Genomic DNA, 23488 nt, shown 5'->3' with positions numbered 1-23488 from the left:
GTGTGTGAGTGAGTGTGTGAAAGAGTGTGTAAAAGAGTGTGTCTGTGTGAGTGAGTGTGTGAAAGAGTGTGTAAAAGAGTGTGTGTGTGTGTGAGTGAGTGTCTGTGAGTGTGAGTGAAAGTGTGTGTGTGAGCGAGCGAGTGAGTGTGTGAGTGAGTGAGTGTGTGAAAGAGTGTGTAAAAGAGTGTGTGTCTGTGTGTGTGTGTGTGTGTGAGTGAGTGTGTGAAAGAGTGTGTAAAAGAGTGTATGTGTGTGAGCAAGTGAGTGTGTGAGTGAGAGTGTGTAAGAGTGTGTGTGAGTGAAAGTGTGTGTGTGTGAGCGAGTGAGTGTGTAAAAGTGTGAGTGTGTGTGTAAGAGTGTGTGAAAGAGTGTGTGTGAGCGAGTGTGTGTGTGTAAGAGTGTGTGTAAAAGTGTGAGTGTGTGTGAGTGAAAGTGTGTGTGTGTGTGTGTGTGAGTGAGTGAGTGTGTGTGTGTGTGTGTGTGTGAAAGAGTGTGTGTGAGCGAGTGAGTGTGTGAAAGTGTGTGTAAAAGTGAGTGTGTGCAGTGAAAGTGAGTGTGTGCAGTGAGTGTGAATAATATAAGTGTTGTCAAATCAATTAATCTCATCTAACATACATTTGTTTATATAATTTATATATATACACACACACAAGCATAAAAATAGATATTAAGATCCAGAAACCCAATATAAAAGGCATAATTCTATAAATTTGAGTAAATATATTCTTGAATATGGTGGCTTGAGTTTATACTGTTTTGCTTATTTGATTGCATAATTTTAGTCTAAATTATACCAAAAATATCGACTGCAAAATGCAGAGAGTGATAAAATATAAACAAGTGGAAAAAATGAGAAATGCTGGCAATAAAACTGAAATAAGTTCTAAAATTATTAACTGGAAATAAATAAAAACCCTAACTAACTAAAAGTAAAACGGAAATGCAAATAAAAATAAAAATCCCCCCCCAATTACCATAACTAAGAATATAAAAGCTATTTACTTCATATTAAAATCATGTTTCAGCATTATGAAAGGCATGCACAACTCTACTGCTGAAACACTGTGAGTGTGTGAATGCTCATGAACTCAGTGATGGAGGAGAGATAATTCAACCTGTACACTTTATTGGGCTACACACTGACAAGAGGACACAATTCAGCTTCTGAGGAACAACAAAACTGTTCATTACAGTACAATGCAAACCCTAGTGCATATAGGCTTCAAGTTAGTCACGCCTAACCCCAAACCCAGAGTCTGATTACAAAAGAAGAGTCAGAAAAGAGGGGAATTAGCAAAGCAAGGGATCCCCCAAATATACAGTATATATATATATATATATATATATATATAGAGCAAATAAACAGAGAAAGACACTTCCGAAAACATCTGAAACGAGTCCACACGAGACTTTCACCTCAAAACCACACGGCATCATGGGTGCGTTTCATTTATTTCAGACAGAATGGACACACACATTTCAGCAAACGCGAATGTGATGCAATAATAACGAACTGTGACGTGCGTCTTCAATCCCAAAGCCAATCCATGCTCACCATACTTCAAAATACAAGTCATTCTCCATGGTAACGCCATTTACCCAGCATGCCGTTCACTGCACACATTCAGTCAGTTTGTCCTTCATCTGCAAAGCATCTTTTTGACCTATTCCTACGAACACGAGCACATAATTGTACAATAAAGCCCATCAATCAAATCAGTACGTGATAGAGACACACATGGGGGAATGGAGAATGTGACGTAACAGTTTAACCCTCGTCTTTCCCTCGCGGGTCAAAATGACCCGAAAATTATACTTAATTATTTTATTTTTTTTTCCGGATTTTTTATTTTATTTCATTTTGATAATATTTTTTAATGCAATTTTATTTCATTTTGATAATATTTTTTAATGCAATTTTTGGACGATTTTTTTTTTTTTTTTTACCTTTAAATTACTAGATTTGATCAATAAATAAATCGTAATTTAAGCACTTTCTCACATTCTTTCAACTTAAATTCAAAATTACTCAATTTCATGCATAATCCTTTTAATTCAGATCTAAATATCTTACATTGGGTGACTTTGCCGACCTCTAGTGGGAAAAACATAATATAACATGATATTTCATGACTCTAGATGGCCAGAGAATGTCTAATAAGGGGAGAAGAAGTTCCACTCTCAGTAAACTTCCGGCTTCTGAATTGGTTGCAGTTCCACTCTGGCTCCACATGAGGGCGCTCACAGGACGAGTGCAGGATGAATGGAGGTCTATGGAGCTATACACCTCAAAATCCACTAACCAATCAGCGTTCATTAGCAGAATGCTAGCGTGTCATGGGCAACAACAATTCAACCTGTAAGAAATCGAAAGGACACAAGTGCTCGTTCATTCAACTTTCGACCTATAACCCATGTTGAACTCGCAAAACCTACAATCAAATCTGAGATTTCTCTACGGCATTCGGGTGAAAGAGACAAATTTAGCCATCTAGCTCCATAGACTCCCATTCATTTTGCACTCATGGGCGATCGCCCCCAGTGGAACTCTGGTGGAACTACAACAACAATTCAGTACAATAGGAGTGGCCAGGCTCTCCGTAGACGCTCAGAGATGGCCTTATAGCTCCATATGAGCTGTTCCTCTGGGTCCTAAAGTCATTTCTCTTCAGTGTGCATTCAGATACACATGTAGACATTATAAAATCATTTTTTTTGGTAAAGTTTTAGCATTTTTAGTTAGAATTTTGAGCATTTTGGGGTTTTTCTATGTGTACTGAAGCATTCCCCGCATTCCATTAATTCCTATGGGGGTCAAAATGAGCCGAACCCTAAAATTATACTAAATTATTTTTTTTTTCAGAAAGCTTATTTTATTAATTTTGATAATACTTTTTAATGCAATTTTTGGAAGGTGTTTTTTTTTTTTTTTTTACTTTTAAATTGCAAGGTTTGATCAATAAATAAATAGTAATTTAAGCACATTCCTCAAATTCAGCTCAAAATATCTTACATTGGGTGTCTTTGCCAAATATAAGATGATATTTCATGACTCTCTAGGTGGCCTTATAGGTCTATATGGAGCAAAAGAGCTGTTCCGCTGGGTCCTAAAGTCAGATGACTTAAGTGTGCATTCAGATACACATGTAGACATTAACTAAATAATTTTTTGGTAAAGTTTTAGCATTTTTAGTTTGAATTTTGAGCATTTTCGGGTTTTTCTATGTGAACTGAAGCATTCCTCGGATTCCATTCATTCCTATGGGGGTCAAATTGACCCGCGATAGAAGGATGTGTTACTTTTTTATATTTCGACCACAAAAAATGTTGTGTGTACTCGTGGTTCAAAACGACAAGAGTCCTGTGGTCTTGGACACCTCTGATGAACACTCAATTTTAATTTTATTTAAAAAAATGACCCGAGGGAAGGATGAGGGTTTAATAGCATCTCTCTCACTGGAAAGGTTGTGCTGATCTGGATTTGATCACAAAAACACACGTAACAAACCCATCCAAGGTCACTTCACTACAAGCTACACCTTTAACCACAATCACCTTCAAACCGTAGGAGCAATTACACCGAAACCCACCGCCATCCCCCCCACCACACACACACACACACACACACACACACACACACACACACACAACACCAAGCTGAAGAGTCCTTTATACATAAATAATGTCCACACACTTACAAAAGGTGTATTAAACGGCACGTGTTTATCATGAACTGCCGTCTTGACGAGTCCAACGGTGTAAAGAAAGCATTAGTCGTGACAATATTGCACAATTAAACAAACAAGACATAAATAAATAAATAAACTCAACACAAACTAATTCTCACTTCACCATCGGGAAAGGAATCCAGGCCGAAATAAATCACCACATTAACCCCAAAAACCACTCGTTACAAGAAGACACGTGCAAATACAGTGTGTTTATGCTGTAACAAACACTGACTAACTCTCTCACAAACACTGACTGATCCACTAACGGTTGAAATGTAATGACCGGCCCATTGAACTCGCTCTCGTCCGGGACTCGTCTATTCTTGATCACCTGCTTGTCAGTCAAATCAAGCATCAAGCATCTCCCTATACTCATAATCTTGCATGAATCCTGCAGTACTGAATGATAGACTTCTCATTGCTGTTCCTCAAACCTACTGCTGAATTTCTAATCGCACTACAAGGTTTGTATCTAACACTGTGATAATCTTAGCACTGATGCGTACGGAAGCTCGTTTCCGCCACAGAGTGACAAATAAAAAAGGTAATAGCGACTTTTTAATCTCACAATTCGGAATTTTTATCTCAGAATTACGTGATATAAAGTCGCAATTGCAGGTTATAAAGTCAGAATTGCGTGATATAAAGTCAGAATTGTGTTATTAAGTCAGAATTATGAGATATAAACTCGCAACTGCAAGAAATATACTTGAAATTCAGACTTTTTTTCTCAGAATTATATGTTTATATCTCGCAATTCTGACTTTATAATACGCAATTGTGAGATATAAAGTCAGAATTGCATGATATAAAGTCGCAATTGCGTGTTATAAAGTCAGAATTGTGAGATATAAACTATTCTGAGGTAAAAAAAAATTTACTTTTTACTTTTCCTTAGAATTGGACTTTATATCTCACAATTGTGAGAAAATATGTCAGATATTGTGATATAAACTCGCAATTATGTGTTATAAAGTCAGAATTGCGTGATTTAAAGTCGCGATTGCGAGAAAAAGTCAGAATTCTGACTTTATAAGACTGTTTCACGCAATTCTGACTTTATATCTCGCAATTCTGATAAATAAAGTCAGAATTGCGAGATGTAAACGTCGCAATTACCTTTTAAAATGTTTTATTCTGTGGCGGAAACAAGCCTCCATAGATAAGAAAACGTGTCGCACGAAAAAAAATTAAAATTAGATATGAAGTGACGTTGTTGTAAGACGGTAGAAAAATATCTCCTGTTGCTTGTTTGTTTGCACATGTCGAGGTGGAGTAAATGTGGCTTTGAGAGCCATTACACAAAATCACTTCACAGAAGCGTCAGCAGGGGGCAGTCACTTTGTTTTGGGATGTGAGCTGAGCTCTGATTGGCACATCTTACCCACCTATAGTAGGAAAGATATGCATAATCAGGAAGAATAAACAAGACGGTAAAAAAGAAAAGAAAAAAAAAAGTCAAATATAAAATGACATGCAGGGCAGTACAAATAAAAAAAAGTGTGGATGAACTAATTAACAAAAAAAAACACATTCAAGAGGAATTATTCACAAAAAAACATCTAGAGTGCTAATGACCAGCATCAATGGTTTGACCGTTGAGCTTATTCAGGGTTTTCTGCCAAAGCAAGTCCGTCCTAACAGAGTTCAGCTACAAGACTGGATATTCAGTCTTACTATTTGTTAATAAAATGCATTTTATGACTGCAAGCCAAAAAGCATCTAAATCAGATGCTAGCAATTGAACTCCAAGGGCAAAGTCCCTGGAAGTGAGTTTAGATATGAGCTCCTCAGAGTTTGACAAACATTAGTATCTTATGCAAAAAACAACAACAACAAAAAAACAAAACAAAAATTAGTAAATGACAGTATGTTGTACAGCAATTGATTTCAGTGCCCAGTAGTACCGCTAACACTTGGAAAATGTGGCAATTACTTCCCAGATGTAATTTTCAAGTATTAGTACTGCATCTTAAACTGGGAAAAAACAAACAAAACTAGAGAGCAAAAGAAATAAATGGTATTGTTGGCTGAAATGTTCATGCCCAGTCGGTCACTTGAGGCGCTGGGTGACATTAGCAAGCGCTACAGCGAAAGCTTGCACAGCTGAGAAGGGATACTGAAAGTCCAGTATGTACGCGTTCCCGTCGATCCTTCCGAACTGCATCACCTGGACGGAGCAGAAAAGGCTAGGAGTTAGCAAACCGCTTCTGAAGCTTGTGTAAAAGGCAGTTCAGGGCTCGACATTAAGCCTGGTCCTTCAGACGAGTAAATCGGTCGTTCATTTGTCAGAGTAGAAACGTTGCTCGTCCGGACACAATAGGATGCTATATCCGTTATGTTAAATTCTCAAATTTGATCAATGAATTCAATTAGATTACAGTCAAACCAACATTTATTCAGAGAGCTTCAATATTTCTCTCAGTTTATCCACTTTAGTCAAATTCTCTTTAACTTGCCCGTTCAAAAAATAAATCTACTCGTGGATTGGACAATCGGACAAGCGTTAATGTCGAGCCCTGCGATATATGTCTTGTGTACCTGTCTCCCCTCGAGCTCGATCTGGAAGTTCTTCGCCGACTCCTGCGTGACTCTTCCTCCGAAGTCCAGTTGGTAAACCTGCGTGGCTTCGTTCCACAGAGGCTGTTTGTTCGCCATGATGTAGACGAACCCCTGGCTCCCGAGGCCACGGTCCTCCTTCTCGTTAGCCTTTCGACATTTGACTTCGTCCAGCTCGCATCCTCCCGCACGCAAGTTTCTTTTTGTTTTCCAGCTCTTTTTCCCGCTCTGGCTCTGGTTCATCAGCTCGTCTCCGCTGATGAAAAGCTCCGGTTCGCTTTCCGAACTGTCCTGGAACTCGTTCGTTGTGGCCTTGCTTAGCTTTTTGGCTTTCAGCTGCTCTTTCTGGCCTTTTGGTTTCTTCTTGTCTCGTCCACCTAATCTCGGACTCGAGATGAGCGAGTTGAAGTCACCAAGGGCACGACCCTCTTTCTTAGACTTGTTTCCTCCTCCTTCTGTGATCGCGGGAACGTTGGCTTCATCTGTCCGACTGTTTTCCAACCGCTTTCGGTTCTTCTTCCCAAACCGATCCGCTCTTTGAGGAACCGGGCTTTCGTTGAGCGAAAGCACTTCTTGAAAGCCTTCCCCGGCTTCAGCAATAGCTTCCGGTGGACTGACCACATTTTGGAGATCTGGAGGTGGTGAAGAGAGAGGAGGTGGTTGAGGAGGAGGAGAAAGAACAGGTTTATCCAACATATGGGAAGTCTTTGGTGGAAGGGAAGGAGCAGGACCTTGAGGACTTGGCAAAGGTGGACAGGGATTATAAGAACCCCATGGATGAAGAGAAATGGGAGTCACCGGTAAACTAGAACAAGACGTCGTCCCAGGGTACATTGGTGGGAAGCAAGCAAGGTTAGGCAAATTTGGTGGATAACCCGGTGGCAAGACCATAGCTTGATCTTGCTGGGAAAAGGGAAGAGGAGTGACCAACTCTTTAGGAGATTGTGGGCGTGGAGAAGCTAACGGGGGACCGTTATAGCCAGCACTTGTTGGATAGGGCAATGCAATCTGATACGCTCCTGCTTGCTGGAAAGTTGTGACATTAGGACTTGTCGGAGACTTGGGCGAGAGGACAAACGGGAGTCGGGAAACATCCAGATGTTGTGCGGGGCTGAGAACGAGCGGAGGAGGTTTGTGGGAAGCAGGAGGGACTCCAGAAGTGGGAAGAGTCGTGGTACGCTCTTGAGGAACCCAGATCTCTTCAGTAGCGGATGGATCCCATTGATACGGAGGCGGCCGTTTGACTGTCAAACTCACTACCTCTGTGTTAAGAGCCATTTGCCTTAGAGACTGATTCAGTGACTCGTCCTCTGTAAAGGCGGAGTTGATGTACTCAGTTCTGTCTCGGTTTCCACCGCCACCGGTTCCATCGATACTGAGCAAGTTGTAGGAGGACTGGGAAGGCAAAGGCGAGGCACTGTTTGAGTGCACTATAACAGTGCTGTGAGGTGCACCCCCCCCTGACGGTGGGAAATCTTGTCTAATGATTGTCCCACCGGCTATTCCATTACTCCCACTGCTGGAAGCCGCACTGCTAATCCCATTATTACTACTGCACTGACTGCACGTATAAAGAGCCGTCGGTCCTCTCGGCTGGTACGAAGCTGACAAGGTGTTAGCTTTAGCCTTGGAGGGAAGAGTCCTCTGGGGATCAAGCATCTGGGAAACCTTTAGTGCAGCTTCCCGACTGTTTCGCCTCAAGGTAGCATGAATCAAACTGCTGTCCAATCTCTGGCCAGGGTTACGCCCTCCTCCAACCTGATTGGCTGAGTCAGGGTAAGGAGGCGGGTCTCCACTTGGTATAGAGTACCTGGGCACAGTGAGACGGTTTAACGTGGCTGAGGCGTAGGGCATTTGCACCTTCTTCCCGTCAACGGTAGAGGAAGATGACGAGACCCTGAGGGTTGCAGAGCTTCCCGGGCCCTGAAGCGTGTAAACATTCTGGTTGCAAACTAGCCTCGTGCGCGGACGGCACACCTCCTCCACATTTCCACTGCTGTCAAACGTGGTGATGCGCTCGTAGCCCAATGGGGTTTGGTACTGAGTTGCTTGTGCACCAGTTGGATACAGAGTCAGATCCCCTTTCTTTTGACAAACGTCCCCTGAGGATTGAGTGCTAGTGTTGCTCCCCGATGAGGTGGAATTTGTAGAAGACGCGGCTGAAACCGTGCCGGGGTAAGGAGGAGGCGGGTTCATTTTGCTAATCTCAAGAGGGGCGGTAAAAACCACCGCGTCACCCTCAGCCAGTTGTGGCGCAGAACGAGTCGTTTTGATTTTAAGCAGGAGCTCATGCTCCACCCGCTCTGTACTGTGCTCTGCTGAAGGGGGAGCGACTTGTATTGTAGTTTGGGGAAGCTGAATGACTGGGCATGATGGTTGACCTGAGGGCAAAGCTGGGACGGGGATTTGGATCTGATGATGCTGCTGCTGCAACTGCTGCTGCATTTGCTGGTGCTGTAGCTGAAGTTGCATCTGCATGTGTTGCTGTTGGATCTGATGCTGAAGCTGTTGCTGCATTTGCTGTTGCTGCTGCATCTGTTGGATTTGCTGTTGCATGTGTTGCTGTTGCTGCTGTTGCATGTGCTGATGCTGCAATAACTGTTGTTGCTGCAGTTGATATTGTTGAAGCTGTTGCTGTAGCTGCTGTTGTTGATAATGTTGTTGCAACTGATGTTGTTGTTGTTGTTGCTGTGATTGCTGCTGTTGTTGTTGTTGGGATTGCACTACTAAAAGCCGACCAACATCCATTCCTCCAAATATTACCTGTCCAGGACTGGAATACCTTGCAGGAACGGTATATTGTGCCGTGAGCACATTATCCTGCTGCTGTCCTTGGTCCGAGACTCCAGGCGGTGCCACAGTTGAAGTCGGATTGGATAATACATCCAACTGGACGTTTTGATTGGCTAGTAGGGATTGGACTAGGCCGATGCTTTGTGTTGGGGACATGGCTTGGGCAGGGCTGTGTATGGGGGCAATGGGTATGTTGACAGTGCAAGTTGGATTATCATCAGTGATTCCTGATGCTCCCGTGACCGGCAGGTCATCCTCATCCTCACTGAAGACATTAGGACTGAACATAGGTAGGTTAATGTATTCCACTGAGATCTTCCTCACCTCAGGGAGGTATATGGTCATCTGTCTGGGCTGGAGGTGAAGCAAACTAGTCTTGTAGATAACTAGTAAGACGGGAAATATATATTAAATTAGGCAAAGTGGGATGTATAAATACATTTTGTATAACCACTAGGGGTGTAACGATACCCTCATTTCACGATTCGATACATATCACGATACGATATTATTACGATACTGCAAGACGTATGATAAAAGGTTAATAAAAAAATGTACTGTTGATTAAAATGCTAAATTTGGGGGTGGAATTGAATAGTCTTGGACTTGGTGCTGGAAACCCAAAGCACAGGACAATAGAGACACCAGAATAACAGTATTCATGATTATGAAGCTGAAAATACAGAATTATTTTAGGCGAATATGCTTTCACTCTGTCACTGACTAGATATATTTAAAATAATGTGTAAGCCAGTGATGCGCGGGTCAATGTATAAACAACCCGCACCCGACCGACGTTTTCAACTAACCCGCCGGTAACCCTCGGACCGCAAAAAAAAAGAAGAAAATATTGTACCCGACCCGCATTTTTTAAAAGTAGTAAATGCATAGCAAGAAGTACACATGACAAAGCCAGCACTTTGGTCATCATCTTTCAGGCAAAAATGTCTCCCACACTTTGCTCTTTCTGTTTGTGTATTTGCGGAGCTTCCACTCCCCAGTCTTCACCTTTTCTCTTGCCGCCTCCATCTCTACCTGCAGACTGAGCTCGTGCGTCATCTTCGCGCCAGTTATTCAGCCAATAAAGTGTAGGCCTATGTATTTCATAGAAAATTGCATGTGAGCAGAGTGGAGCGGGAGCGAGCGGGCGGATCTTGGACAGAGCGCAGAGCGGCATTTTTAAAAGGATAGAGCGTCGCCCTATTTCCCGCTCCAATTTCGCTCCGCGCACACCACGATTCTGAAGCATGCTCAGTCTACTGTTGATGACTGCAAGATGGATTCTATTTTCAGTCAAAACTCGGCTCAATAATGGAGTTCAAAAAGTAGGCTACTTCGAAAAGGAAAATAAGAAGTCATACAGGTGTACTATAATATAAAACTAACTATAATGTGGTAGAAGAAAACGAATGTGGAGACATCGTTTCAGTCAGTAAAGACTCATTTTGTAATCTAAAAAGACACATCTCTTGAAAACATGCAGTGTGCTATGTGAACACGCTGGGAAGAAAGCAAAAGGTTAGCAAATTGAATACGGTAACTTGTAACAAAGTGTAAATTAAATATAGCATAATATTCAAATTGATACAAGCCCATTTAAATTTTAATCCTGCGCGATGCGCAAAAGTTCAGTTATAAGAATGTTGGCCTAATAGTTAATTTAGCCTACTTTTAAAACGTTTATGTATTTTTTTTATATTTTTGTTTATTTAAATTTTATTTATATTATTAGGCCCATTTATTCGTTTTATTTTACAGCAGTTTGTGTGTACAATGGATATAAGACCATTTCAATTTTAATCGTGCGCGTTGCGCAAAAGTTAACTTATCAAAATTCTGGCCTAATAGTAAATTTACTTTTACATTTTTTATGTAGCCTATATTTTTGTTTATATAATTGTTATTTATATTATTAGGCCCATTTATTCGTTTAATTTTACAGGACTTTGTGTAGGCTATATTCCGTCTTACATAGGCCTAATTTGTCATTTGAAATAAATTTCTATTTGAAAAATGTTGTAGTTGCTCATTAGTTGTTTAGGAGGTAAGGCTGTGGTCTAAGCTAACAGTGATATACATGTAGATTTTTTTTTCCTTTTTGGAGCGAGCGGGGGGCGATTTGAGTGGAGCGCGGAGCAAACTGCGTTGAGCGCTGAGCGATAATGAGCGGAGCGGCCTGATGTAGCTTTGAGCTAGAGACCTGCGCGGGACACAATTTTCAGTCCCGCTCCCGCAAAGATTTGTCATTTTTAGTCCCGCTCCCGCCCGCATCTGTGATATTATGTCCCGCTCCCGCCCGCAAATGCCCGCAAGACGGCAGGCAGGATGTATGTTCACTTTCTGTCTCACGATAGGTCTTGGAAAAAAATACGATTTGTGTCCGTTGTATGTTAACACCTTTTAGCATTTATCGCAGCAGGCAAAAGGTAGTTGATTCCCCTCTCCATCATGCACAACCGAAAAAGACTGCCAAATGTCTGATTTGAGGTTTCGTGATATTTTTTTTTGTAGTAAATGTGCCTTTCTTTAGAGAAGTGCTTACATCTGAAGCGCTTAGGCCTATATCTGAAGCACTAGAGGTGCTCTTTTCCTCGTCCATGCTGTCTATTTTGAACTTGAAGCTTTCGAATTCGAACACGGAGCAGCGGGAAGGAATTGTCTCTAAACAAGTGTGCGTGAGATTAGGCCCCGCCCTACCCCAAACGACAACATCCAAGTTTAGGCTGCTTAAAACGTTTTTATTGCTGCCAAACAGAATCTCCCTCACAACTACAAATTATGTACGCTACTTTAATCATATTTTACTTTACACTCATATTTCATTTGCGGGAGTGCAGCGTATCATCCCCCCCGCCCGCACCCGCAAGTGCACCTTCATCATCCCGCCCGCTCCCGCAATGACCTTTCAAAATTTGTCCCGCGCCGCTCTGTTTTGCGTCGGGTCCCGCGGGACTCCCGCGGGAGTGCAGGTCTCTACTTTGAGCAGGGGAGATTATCACCGCTCCACTCCGCTCATATGCTCTCTAGTACTATATAAAATACAAAGGTTTAATTGGCATCTTTATTTCAAACGACCCGACCGACCGCGACCCGAATATCGGGTGACCGCAGGCACCCGCTCATTTCGGATCAACCCGCGCATCACTGGTGTAAGCCACTTTTTACTGGTAATGTCAGACATTTGACATTATCAGGACCCACAAATATGCATTATTATACATTATATATCGTCACTGTCAGGCGGAAACCTTGTATGTCCAAATTTGGTCAATTTCAGATTTTTTCACAAATCGATGCTATTGGTCAGTCCCCACATGGTTCTGTTATTTTACAAATTATTAACCAATCTAAAGTGTTGAAAATAGCTTGAAAGCAAATCTCTTAACTCCATTGGACACTTCAACTGTCAGAGAATCCTCGTAACTCCAGCTCTTCTTCACTCCGCGGCGGGAGCCTCCGCGGCATTTTGTCTCCTCAGGATTGAAAGTCGCAACGATTAAGAAACCCTCGTCGAGCAACAAGTAAAGCAAGCCTTAACTCTGATTTTATCTGTGTTCAATTATGATATCAGTTATTGATGTATTTTAAATGTCTACTTATTACTAGGCTTATTATACGTGCGCATTTAAGTTTTAAAATGTATCTAATATAATACTTGAATTGAATTAAATATTTTGGATACCAGCATTAAATTATTGTTTTTATTATTATTTAACTGACTCGAAGTTGGCACTGTGCATGTAAAATACCCCAAGTAGCAGGTTTTATTTATGGGAGAAAAAAGGTCTGTCTACTGGCGCCAAGTAAGCCTATCTTTGGATAACTCTGTCTGTTTTTAGACAATAACGAGTGAAAATAGTTAGGTTAGATACATTTGAGCAGGCCTGTTTTGTTAAAAATGGATAGCTGTAATGCTTCGGTGCAGAAGGAAGCCCGTGAGCCATGAAGGTAAGTTTGCGTGCAGATTAGGCTAATTTCCACCTATTATTATTATTATTATTATTATCATCGTTTTTTGTTCTGCTTCACTTATAGCTCTTAAACCTTTAAAATGGAGTTTAGGAAGATGTATGTAACCACAGTCGTTAGCTTTGGTTAACTATTGAAGCCTTTTCTCTTGTCAGAAGGCTCAACGCGACCGCCGACTGTGATGAACACTGCTGGCAGCAGCGACGTCTGTGTCCGTACCATTCTAATCAATGACAGCGTAACCTCGTATCTCAGATTAAACATGATTTGGGAGAAATGTTGCGTTAATGTTGGTACACAACAGTTTATGATAGCAATATAAGGTATAATACCAACTTTAACGATACAATGTTTAATAACTAAAAAAATATGCCTTTTTTTAATTTCCTGAAAAATAATGGTTTTGGAGATACGAGAATTCCGCCCGCCAGCGACTATATAGTAGTTTAATGTAGTACTGTAGAACACAAATTTTCATTTTGGGTGAACTATCCACCATACATATTGTCGCAGTTTTGTATTGCGATATAGTGTGACACGATATATTGTTACACCCCTATTAACATCATATCATGTGGTTCATATCACTGAAAAAAAATACAATACCTGCACCAAGATTTGCAGGCAAAAACGCTGCAAGCCCCACAATCTTGAACTTTGTCCCCCATATGTTAGACGTAACTTGCGCGAGATAATTGTGCTGCAAAGCAAGGAGACATAAATATTAAGAGGGAAACATTCCGTGCGCTGATGCATATAGAGATGTTTTTACAAAATGTGGTGTATAACTAAAAGAAAATGCAGTACCTGTGTGATGTCATCTAGGGGGAACTCTCGCCGAGTCAAACTTGGAGAGCCAATGGAGGGCTTGCGAATGGGTAAACGTGGCGATCGGGATATTTCCTGCGTGGTTCGGGAGATCTTGGGGGACTTACGGGGATCTATGTTTATCCTGTTGGTAAAGGGACACACTAAGTCTCTACAGAGAAGGTAGCAAACGAAGAGAAGAGTTCAAGGTGAGTTTGTAGCAGCATGCAGTGCAACAGTGCATTGACAAATCATGTGGATCCTCAAATCTTATGCACTTCTGAAGTTTCATGCTACTAAGATAAACTGTATTTTAGGAAAGCGGGATGCATTTATTGTTACAAGTTACATTGTATCAATGCTTTAGCCATATCAAGTATCAATCAAGTGCAATACAGATATTCTACTTATACAAGTTAAAGTCGCCCTGTGGTGAAAATCCAGCTTTTAATGTTGTTTATGTGTCTATGTGGTGTTTTTAATGTGCTTTTAGTCAAACCATGTGTAAATTCATAAGTCGACACCATTGCTGAGTATTTTCTCCTTAAAACTGCAGTGAACCAAAGACAGTCTCAAAAACAGGCTTTGAAATCGCTGGTGTTTCTGACGTCACAAACTACCTTGTAACCAATCAGATCAACGTGTGATCGTCAACCAGTGGATCTCTGAGCTGAGTGTGTGAGTGGAGGCGGGGCTCATTTGCATATTCATAGATCCGCATATACTAAATGAGGCGAGGGTGTCGAGTTACATTCAAGATATTTTAAGTCATGAAGACTAAATATGTCATTTTGCTGATCAAAGATGAGTTTTAAAGGATAAAATGATGGACTACAGGGGGACTTTAAGAAAAGCAATACAGTCTAACAGTCTCACAGATCTAAATTACATGCATTACCTGGGAAGTTTGGGAGACTTGCTCCCTCTGGAGATCTTTGGTGATTTCTTTCCAACCCAATCATCATTGAGCTCAATGTCACTCGAATCTGAGCAATTGCAGCTGTCAATCATGGAGGGGATGAAGTTGTTGCCATAGACTTCATCTGTGATAAAAGAAACCATTTGAGGAACAAGAACCAGTACAGTTTATTTTCTCCTGATTTAAATATCACATTTATTTACATTTACATTTATTCATTTAGCTGACGCTTTTATACAAAGCGACTTACAATTGCTATATATGTCAGAGGTCGCACGCCTCTGGAGCAACTAGGGGTTAAGTGTCTTGCTCAGGGACACATTGGTGTCTCACAGTGGATTCGAACCCGGGTCTCTCACGCCAAAGGCATGTGTCTTATCCATTGCGCCACCACCCCTATAACCCTAACCTAACCATTTATGTATTTATACTCATTAGTAAGTATAAAAATTCCACATGTCTTGTAAATAAAAAGGAGTATTTTGGTACAGTTGGTCAAAACCAACCACATGTACTTGTATAAACCAACCTGTTTTCCCATCGGTCTTTGGGTCCATGATGACAAATTCAGGGCGAAGTTTGCTAATCCTCCGGCCTTTGAGAATAGGAACAAGCCCTCCTAGATACTCCAGATATAGAGTGTAGCATGGGCCGCCGACCTCAGGGTTGTCCTCGGTGCGCTTCATGGTGCAGTGCAAACGCTCGTTACCTGTCGTTGGATAACTAACAAAGTCTCGCATGTTGTTGGGATCTGGGATGGGAGGCTAAAGGGAGGAAAGCGTGCCAGAAAAACAAACACAGATGGAAGAATGGGAAGCAATTGTTAAGGATATTCCTTGAAATTAAGTGATAAACCAAAAATAACTTTATAACTGTGTAATAATAATTAACTACATGTACTTACTATAGGGTTAGGGTAGGACTAGGGTTTGGTTGAGGGTTAGTTGCATGTAATTATGCATAATTTACTGTTATTACTATGGTAAGTAAATGTAACATATGTAACAAGGACACTGTCAAATAAAGTGTTACCAAATAAAGTGTGACCTAAAATATTATTGCACATGTCCTTGAAATACAGAATATACTACACAACCTTAAAACAAGCAAAATGATCTGCCAATGGGGTCAGACAAATAATCTTGTTCCTGTTTGAATTAAAGATAATTTTTCTGACCCCATTGGCAGATATTTTTGCTTTTTTTAAGCATCAACTCACTTAATTTTGATTAATTCCCCTGGAAAACAGGACATAATATCTTATTATTTTTTGATATTTGCACTGGAAACAATACAAAAATACTAAGTAAGAAAGCATTGTTTGCGGTGCAGAAACTGAGCTGAGTCTGTAAAGTGCAGGGGATCTTAAGTTTGTACCTTAACGGTGGGAGCGAAGGCAGAAGACACGTATGTGCTTAGGCGAGAGGGCATGCTGAGCTTGGCCACGTCCTTCTCCTCGTGAACCGCACTGGCGATGGCCTTTTGGCAGAGCATCTGCAGGCTGGCGACTCGGTGTTCGACACGGAGCACGTACAGCGCCGGGCCACAAGCCAGAAACAGGCGTGAGTCTCGATGGCCCCAACACAGCGTACTGATCGGCCTCTGAATACACAAGCAGAAACACATGAGCATCGCAGCAGAATCATAACGCATCTCACAGCAACCGTGTTTTCATTACTGAATGATTCAGCATTTTGAATGAATCGGTTGAGTCAAAGAATCAATGACTCATTCATAAACAACCGCCTCATTCTTGAATGAATCGGTTGAGTCAAAGATTCAATGACTCATTCATAAACAACCGCCCCATTCAGGTTTAATTCAATGCGTTACTTGCCGTTTCTTGGTAATTATTTGTGAAATTTACTAACAATTTTAGAGAGAATATTACATTATTTTTATTTTTATTTTTTTTAAATGCTTTATTACAGGGTCCACTATATTGTTTGTGTTTATATGAGCGAACGCTCACCTGAGCAGGTGTTTCCAGTGAATAAATGTTTTCACCACGAACATTGTAAAACTTAACAATGGCATTTCGGGTCACTTGGGAGGGGTCAGAGGTCATTATGAGTCTCTCCATCCCAGTAACAGCCAGCAAGTCGCCCTGAGAGCACCACTGCACGACCACATCTGACACACACACACACAAACACATTACTTTTGTATAGAAAAGAGTACTTTATACATCATTTTATCATCAGTAAAAACATTTAAAGTGCCCGTTTTATGCTTTTGTGGATATGATCTCTCATACAGTGCGGTTTGTGAATGTAAAAGCTCTGCAAAGTTTCAAAGATCAAATAAAGTCTCCTAAAAGAAAGCAGCGATTCTGATCTGCTGAAACGAATCAGCAGTCTCAGTCTCACAGTCTCAGTCTCAATAATTCCAGTCTCACATGTAGCTAATTTGCATAATCCCCGCCTCTGGTCTTGATTGGCTGAGCAGTGTCTCTTAGCCCCGCCCTCAAACACTGTAGTGTATCTGAGACTGGAAGAGTTTGGTTCGTGTTGTTCATGTGGAGAAGACGCTGTTTTCTGAGATTGATACGGTAAAACCCACGCCATCGTTACTGTTCGTATCACTGTGATCAAGAGCTGAGATTCAGATATGATAATGAGCGTTTGCTTTCTGACCAATCAGAGCAGAGCAGCTCTCAGAGAGGCGGAGCTTAGAGAGACTGAATCTCTGAACGAAGCGTTTCAGACACTGAGAGAAAATGAGGTGATGCTGCAGTAGATATTATTAGAAAATTAAAGTGTTTTTTGATCTTGGATGCATGTAAACATACTGTAGGAACCTTTAAAACAGCACAATAGGGGCACTTTAAAAAGCAAAGTAACAATGATCATTCACATATTTATACATGGCATCAGTGTATTGATAAAGCAAATAATGATTAGTTTAGATTGTATTGATTTCCCCAGGCTAAAAACAAATCAATTTGTATTTTAATAGACATCATTCTGTTCTCTTAGAGTAAAATAACTAAATCAATGATGCAAACTTCATCAAATATAAATTCTCTAGCTCTACAGAAGACAAAATAAACAGATGAAATGTATAAAGAAGAACCTTTGAGGCCAGTGCGTATCAGCGTAGGTGAAAGGTCATCATAGTTGCTCATCAAGCTGATGTCTCCAGACGTGAAGCAGACGGTCAACACCGGCTTCAGACTGTGCACTACAGAGGAAAACAGTGATTTTAAGGGTTGATTTTTACATTTTTATTGTGAAAAGAGGGTTTTAGGGGTTGTTTCTAGGGGTGTAACGATACGCGTATTCGTATCGAACCGTTCGGTACGAGGTTTTCGGTACGCATTACGTACCGAACGGTTCGTTGGACCATTTCTTCTGCCGACCAAAATTTCGTTATTTCAAATGAAGGCGCGTCGCGGGTGGCAAGCGCGCTCATAGAGGCTGGCGCAACCACAACATCAACTGGCAAATGCAATGTAAGGAACGAAACTGAGCTACTCGTATTGTGTTTGTGTGGACCGTTTATCAGTGTTGACCTGTGAAGCGGGACTCGCGAGCCCTATGCGCGAGCCTGATAAAGCAATACCACACAGCGCTAAGAGATCCAGACCAGTAAAGAAAGCATTTTTGAATTCGCCACTGAAGTAATAACATCGCTGCGAGATCTAGTGAGAAACATGCACATTTCACAAATACAAACAGCGCTGACGTGGAAACCAGGAAGAAACATCGTGCCATGAATGAACTGGCCGGTGTCCACAGATCAGCAACATTTGCTGTAGTAACACTAATATGGAAGTAGAATAATGTCAAATGTTTTTGAAATAAAAAGCCTGTTGAATTGCACTACTTGAAAAAAAATAGGCATTGCATTAACCATGCTTGCATTTTTATGGGCTGAAATTCAACATGATTGAATATTTAAGCTGTGAATATTTCAATTAAAAACATTTCAAACACCTTTTCATTATTAAAAATTCAATAATCCATATTCACCTTTCATATTTCACTTCCAAAATATTCAAACTGTTTAAAAATACAACCAATAATATTCAACAGGCAATTTTCGGTCCATTTTATTTCGCTTTGCAAATTCGCTTCCACAAATTCAGTGGTTCAAATTCGACAGTAAATTCAACATTGACGTCCAGGAACTGCAGGAAAAGCAGTAGATTGCCGAGCATACTCTCCATCTGCTGTTAGTCGACCTCACCATCAGATGGTGCAAAAGCGCGTGTTGAAGACCAGCAACAGTTAGAACAAGTCATTCATTCATAAAACTCATTTACAGCAATGTAAGTGTATTTGTGATTATTATGACGGCTGTTTTATGTTAAATTCAGTGTCTTCACGGTTACTTTTCCTGTGTACCCTACATGCATCTTTCTCTACCGTGAACGAGATTATAATGTTATTCCCCGATGCGGATATACAGATCCAATGTTACATTTTTGAGGTTGACATATATTTCTCTTGGTTGTTTAGTTGCCTTAACTTTATATTGTGGTGATGTGCTGCATGCAGGCTATTAGGGTTTCCCTCAATACTTAAGGATTCCCCTGCTGGACATATACAACGCTTAACGTAGCTTAATGGACTACAGTGATGTAAAAGACCAAACTCGCAGGCAAGCAGATGGACTCAGAATAACGCGCAAAGCTTAATGCTGAGCGTTTCCCAGTGATAGACTGGCATACAGATGGCTTGATGTTGGACATTCGCACATTTAGGGACCGTCACTAAAGTGTACGACTTTGGTATACACGTTTCTAACTCCGATAGCATTTGAATAGAACGACTTACAGTCATAAAACCAACTGTAAAGTGTTCATGTAGTGTCAGGCATAATGCGCACCCTTTGGATTTTTGATATTTATTCAAATAAATTTAAGTTTGCTATTGAAGTTAGAAACGTGTATGCCAATGTTGTATGCAACTTTAGAGACGGTCCCTAAATGTGCTAATGTCCAATATCAAGCCAATTTTTAATTTAGTCATTTAGCAGAAGCTTTTATCCAAAGCGATTTACAGTTAAACTAAAGGAGGACAATATGCAAGTGCTGTGACAGTTTAAGCTAATGCAATACACGTATGCATACTATATATATATATATATATATATATATATATATATATATGTATGTATGTGTTGATTTTATGCCAGTATATCACGAAACGCTCAGCATGAAACTTTGCGCGTTAAGTCCATCTTCTTGCCTGTAGCCTATATAATAGCCTACCGCCTACTTCCCTAATAAGGTGCAAGATTGGTCTTTCATATCACTATCAACGGAAGGGAAATCCTTGAGTATGAGGTATTGAGGGAAACCGATTATAATCCTGTTCATGGTAGAGAAAGCTGATGACATGTTGAATACACAGGGAAAGTAACAATGAAGTTATTGAATGAAACATAAACACAGCTTTTGTGTGTTTATCATCTTTTCCGCATATACTGACACAGATAATCATTTTCATTTTATGAATGAATGTCTTCGTCAACAACAAGCGCTTTTGCACCATCTGATGGTGAGGTCGACTAACAGCAGATGGAGAGTATGCTCGGCAATCTACTGCTTTTCCTGCAGTTCCTGGACGTCAATGTTGAATTTACTGTCGAATTTGAACCACTGAATTTGTGGAAGCGAATTTGCAAAGCGAAATAAAATGGACCAAAAATTGCCTGTTGAATATTATTGGTTGTATTTTTAAACAGTTTGAATATTTTGGAAGTGAAATATGAAAGGTGAATATGGATTATTGAATTTTGAATAATGAAAAGGTGTTTGAAATGTTTTTAATTGAAATATTCACAGCTTAAATATTCAACCATGTTGAATTTCAGCCCATAAAAATGTAAGCACTAAAAATACAATGCATTAAAATGCAAGCATGGTTAATGCAATGCCTATTTTTTTTTCAAGTAGTGCAATTCAACAGGCTTTTTATTTCAAAAACATTTGACATTATTCTACTTCCATACACTAACTGCAAGGTATGGAAGTTTGTCAGGAATAGTGGGCTATAATGCTTTAAAGTAACATTACGTCTGTTTTATTTTGACATTATGAATACAATTGCTGCCCTCAAATGTTAATCTGAACTAAAATAAACCTGTGTTTATAACTAGCCTACTACTACAATATTACATTTCATTTTGTCCAAGGAGCTGTTTTGTTTTATATGCTCATAAGAAGAGTCAAGTATAGCTCCATTATTGCTCAGTAAAAAAAGCAACAAAAAAATAAATTAAAAAATCATACTTTATGATGTTGGTTTCATTAAATAAAATAATAATAAAAAATAATAATTAATTCAAGGAAATTTCTCTGGCATTTATTTATTTTTGCTGTAGCCTGTGGAAAACGTACCAAACCGAACCGTACCGAACCGTGACACAAGTGTATCGTATCGAACCGAACCGTGAATTTTGTGAACCGTTACACTCCTAGTTGTTTCCGTTGATTTTTATGTTTTCTTTTTGAGTAAACAATGAAAAATGATCATTAAAGAAACACCAGATAGGGTTTTTATTGTTAACTAGGGATGCACTGATGTATAAAACTAAAAGCTACTTTAAATTATTAATAAAAGTAAAACCCCAGTTGTACAGCTGCATTATTTACTGGGGAAACTACAGCCTGTAAAGACTAGAACATTATTGCACTAATGGTTTGTTTTATATGCTTGTAATAAACGCATGTCATGAGAAGAGGCCGTACGATTGTACATCTCTCCCCTCGACTGCACTTTAACAATCCCAACATAAGCTCAAAATCAATATGCATCCTGAGGTGAACTGTAATAATGGATTATTGTGTGACTAAAGCCGGGTCACACTTCCTAAAACCCTAAAAGCTTCCTCAGATCCGAGGCTAAAACCTGAAGTCTCTGATCCGTTAGTTTGACGTGTTCACCGACAGCCGATTAATGACCGTTGTGATCAAATAAGGCGGGACATATTGGATGGCTCCTCCCCCTTTTCAAATAGCCAATCATGTTTAGTTTAGTTTACCTCACAGACTGACGGCACCATGGAAACGAATCCGAGCGCTGATGATACGTTGAATAGTAACGTTAGAGGTGTGAATAACACACTCCAACACATATTGCTCCGTGACGTGACAACGGTAGTGATGTCGTGAACGAATCGTTCTTTTGAACCGGTTGAACCAGTTCACCAAATCGAACTGAATCATTCAAAACAGAGTCAGCGCTGATCCAGTTTTCTAAATTATACTCGCTTTAGGACGTGCCTGACAGTCACTCATTATAGCAGAGGGGGCGGAGCTTTAGATTCTAGAGAGCATTTGATTGGACAGAAGATGAAGCGGCGAGTGAGAGACTGCAAGTTTTGAATGCTTATATCTCCTAAATGCGAATTGTGTCATTGTTTTGGAACACACCAGCTTATTCATAACCTTAAAGGCTAACATATTCACACTAAGAGCTAAGGTGTTACCCTGCAGAGGAGTGTAATCATCCGAGTCCGTGTCGCTCTCGCTGCTGTCCTCCACTAGAAAGCTGGGATAGTTCCAGGCCATGCTGGCGATGCCCTCGGCCTCGTGGAGGAGAATATGAGCCAACATGCGGCCGTGACAGTCCATGACGATCACCTGCCCGTCCGCCGTGCCAAACAACACCTGAGGGGCAGCAGGAAACAGAATTATTACATTGTGAAAGATTGATTAAATTGACCGTTTTTGATGATAAATGTGTTTTAAATCAAATCTAGAAAAATAAAAACAGGCAATACCGAATTTATGGAAAAATAAAACCTTGTTACAGTAAAAAAAAAAAAATTTATTGTTGAAGTCAATAGAGACATTTTGATTATAAAATTTTTGTTTAACCATGAAAAAAGAATTCACAGAAATTAAAACAGAAAACACAGAATTTGGGAAAAAACTAAAATTAAATTTTCATTAACCTTTTAATAAATTGCTGTTAAAGTGAATGAATTGCATGATTTCAATTTATTAGACGTGCATTTTGATTATTAAAACTGAATTAAACATATATATTTTTATTTATATATATATATATATATATATATATATATATATATATATATATATATATACATACATACATACACACACACACACACTCACCTAAAGGATTATTAGGAACACCATACTAATACTGTGTTTGACCCCCTGTCGCCTTCAGAACTGCCTTAATTCTACGTGGCATTGATTCGACAAGGTGCTGAAAGCATTCTTTAGAAATGTTGGCCCATATTGATAGGATAGCATCTTGCAGTTGATGGAGATTTGTGGGATGCACATCCAGGGCACGAAGCTCCCGTTCCACCACATCCCAAAGATGCTCTATTGGGTTGAGATCTGGTGACTGTGGGGGCCATTTTAGTACAGTGAATTCATTGTCATGTTCAAGAAACCAATTTGAAATGATTCGAGCTTTGTGACATGGTGCATTATCCTGCTGGAAGTAGCCATCAGAGGATGGGTACATGGTGGTCATAAAGGGATGGACATGGTCAGAAACAATGCTCAGGTAGGCCTTGGCATTTAAACGATGCCCAATTGGCACTAAGGAGCCTAAAGTGTGCCAAGAAAACATCCCCCACACCATTACACCACCACCACCAGCCTGCACAGTGGTAACAAGGCATGATGGATCCATGTTCTCATTCTGTTTACGCCAAATTCTGACTCTACCATCTGAATGTCTCAACAGAAATCGAGACTCATCAGACCAGGCAACAT

At 40.3% G+C, this 23488-nt stretch overlaps 1 protein-coding gene and 1 long non-coding RNA gene across 3 annotated transcripts in view; one reads left to right on the top strand and one right to left on the bottom strand.

The window, feature by feature from the left end:
* The first annotated feature begins 601 nt into the window (after positions 1 to 601).
* LOC309496747 overlaps positions 602 to 23488 on the top strand; it is a 45822-nt gene continuing 22935 nt past the window's right edge. The window contains exon 1 of the long non-coding RNA XR_014205213.1: positions 602 to 4397. This is a non-coding gene — a long non-coding RNA (uncharacterized lncRNA). The remainder of the gene's footprint in view (positions 4398 to 23488) is intronic.
* The window catches only part of tulp4a (TUB like protein 4a), a 32745-nt gene continuing 10363 nt past the window's right edge, over positions 1107 to 23488 (bottom strand). Inside the window, exons 5-14 of one of the 2 annotated variants that reach the window (XM_082166730.1) lie at positions 22219 to 22399; positions 17854 to 17961; positions 16751 to 16911; positions 16156 to 16380; positions 15308 to 15542; positions 14758 to 14902; positions 13860 to 14031; positions 13659 to 13752; positions 6273 to 9469; positions 1107 to 5901 (exon numbers count right to left, since the gene is read on the bottom strand). In XM_082166730.1, the coding sequence (XP_082022856.1) occupies positions 5785 to 5901; positions 6273 to 9469; positions 13659 to 13752; positions 13860 to 14031; positions 14758 to 14902; positions 15308 to 15542; positions 16156 to 16380; positions 16751 to 16911; positions 17854 to 17961; positions 22219 to 22399 (4635 nt within the window). In that variant the 3' untranslated portion in view covers positions 1107 to 5784. The remainder of the gene's footprint in view (positions 5902 to 6272; positions 9470 to 13658; positions 13753 to 13859; positions 14032 to 14757; positions 14903 to 15307; positions 15543 to 16155; positions 16381 to 16750; positions 16912 to 17853; positions 17962 to 22218; positions 22400 to 23488) is intronic. The other variant, XM_082166731.1, reaches the window with a different exon arrangement.

Source organism: Leuciscus leuciscus (genome assembly GCF_965113295.1).
Source record: "Leuciscus leuciscus genome assembly, chromosome: 4".
NCBI lineage: Eukaryota > Metazoa > Chordata > Actinopteri > Cypriniformes > Leuciscidae > Leuciscus > Leuciscus leuciscus.
The sequence above is the reverse complement of the archived record's forward strand: the minus strand, read 5'-3'. Positions and strand labels throughout refer to the sequence as shown.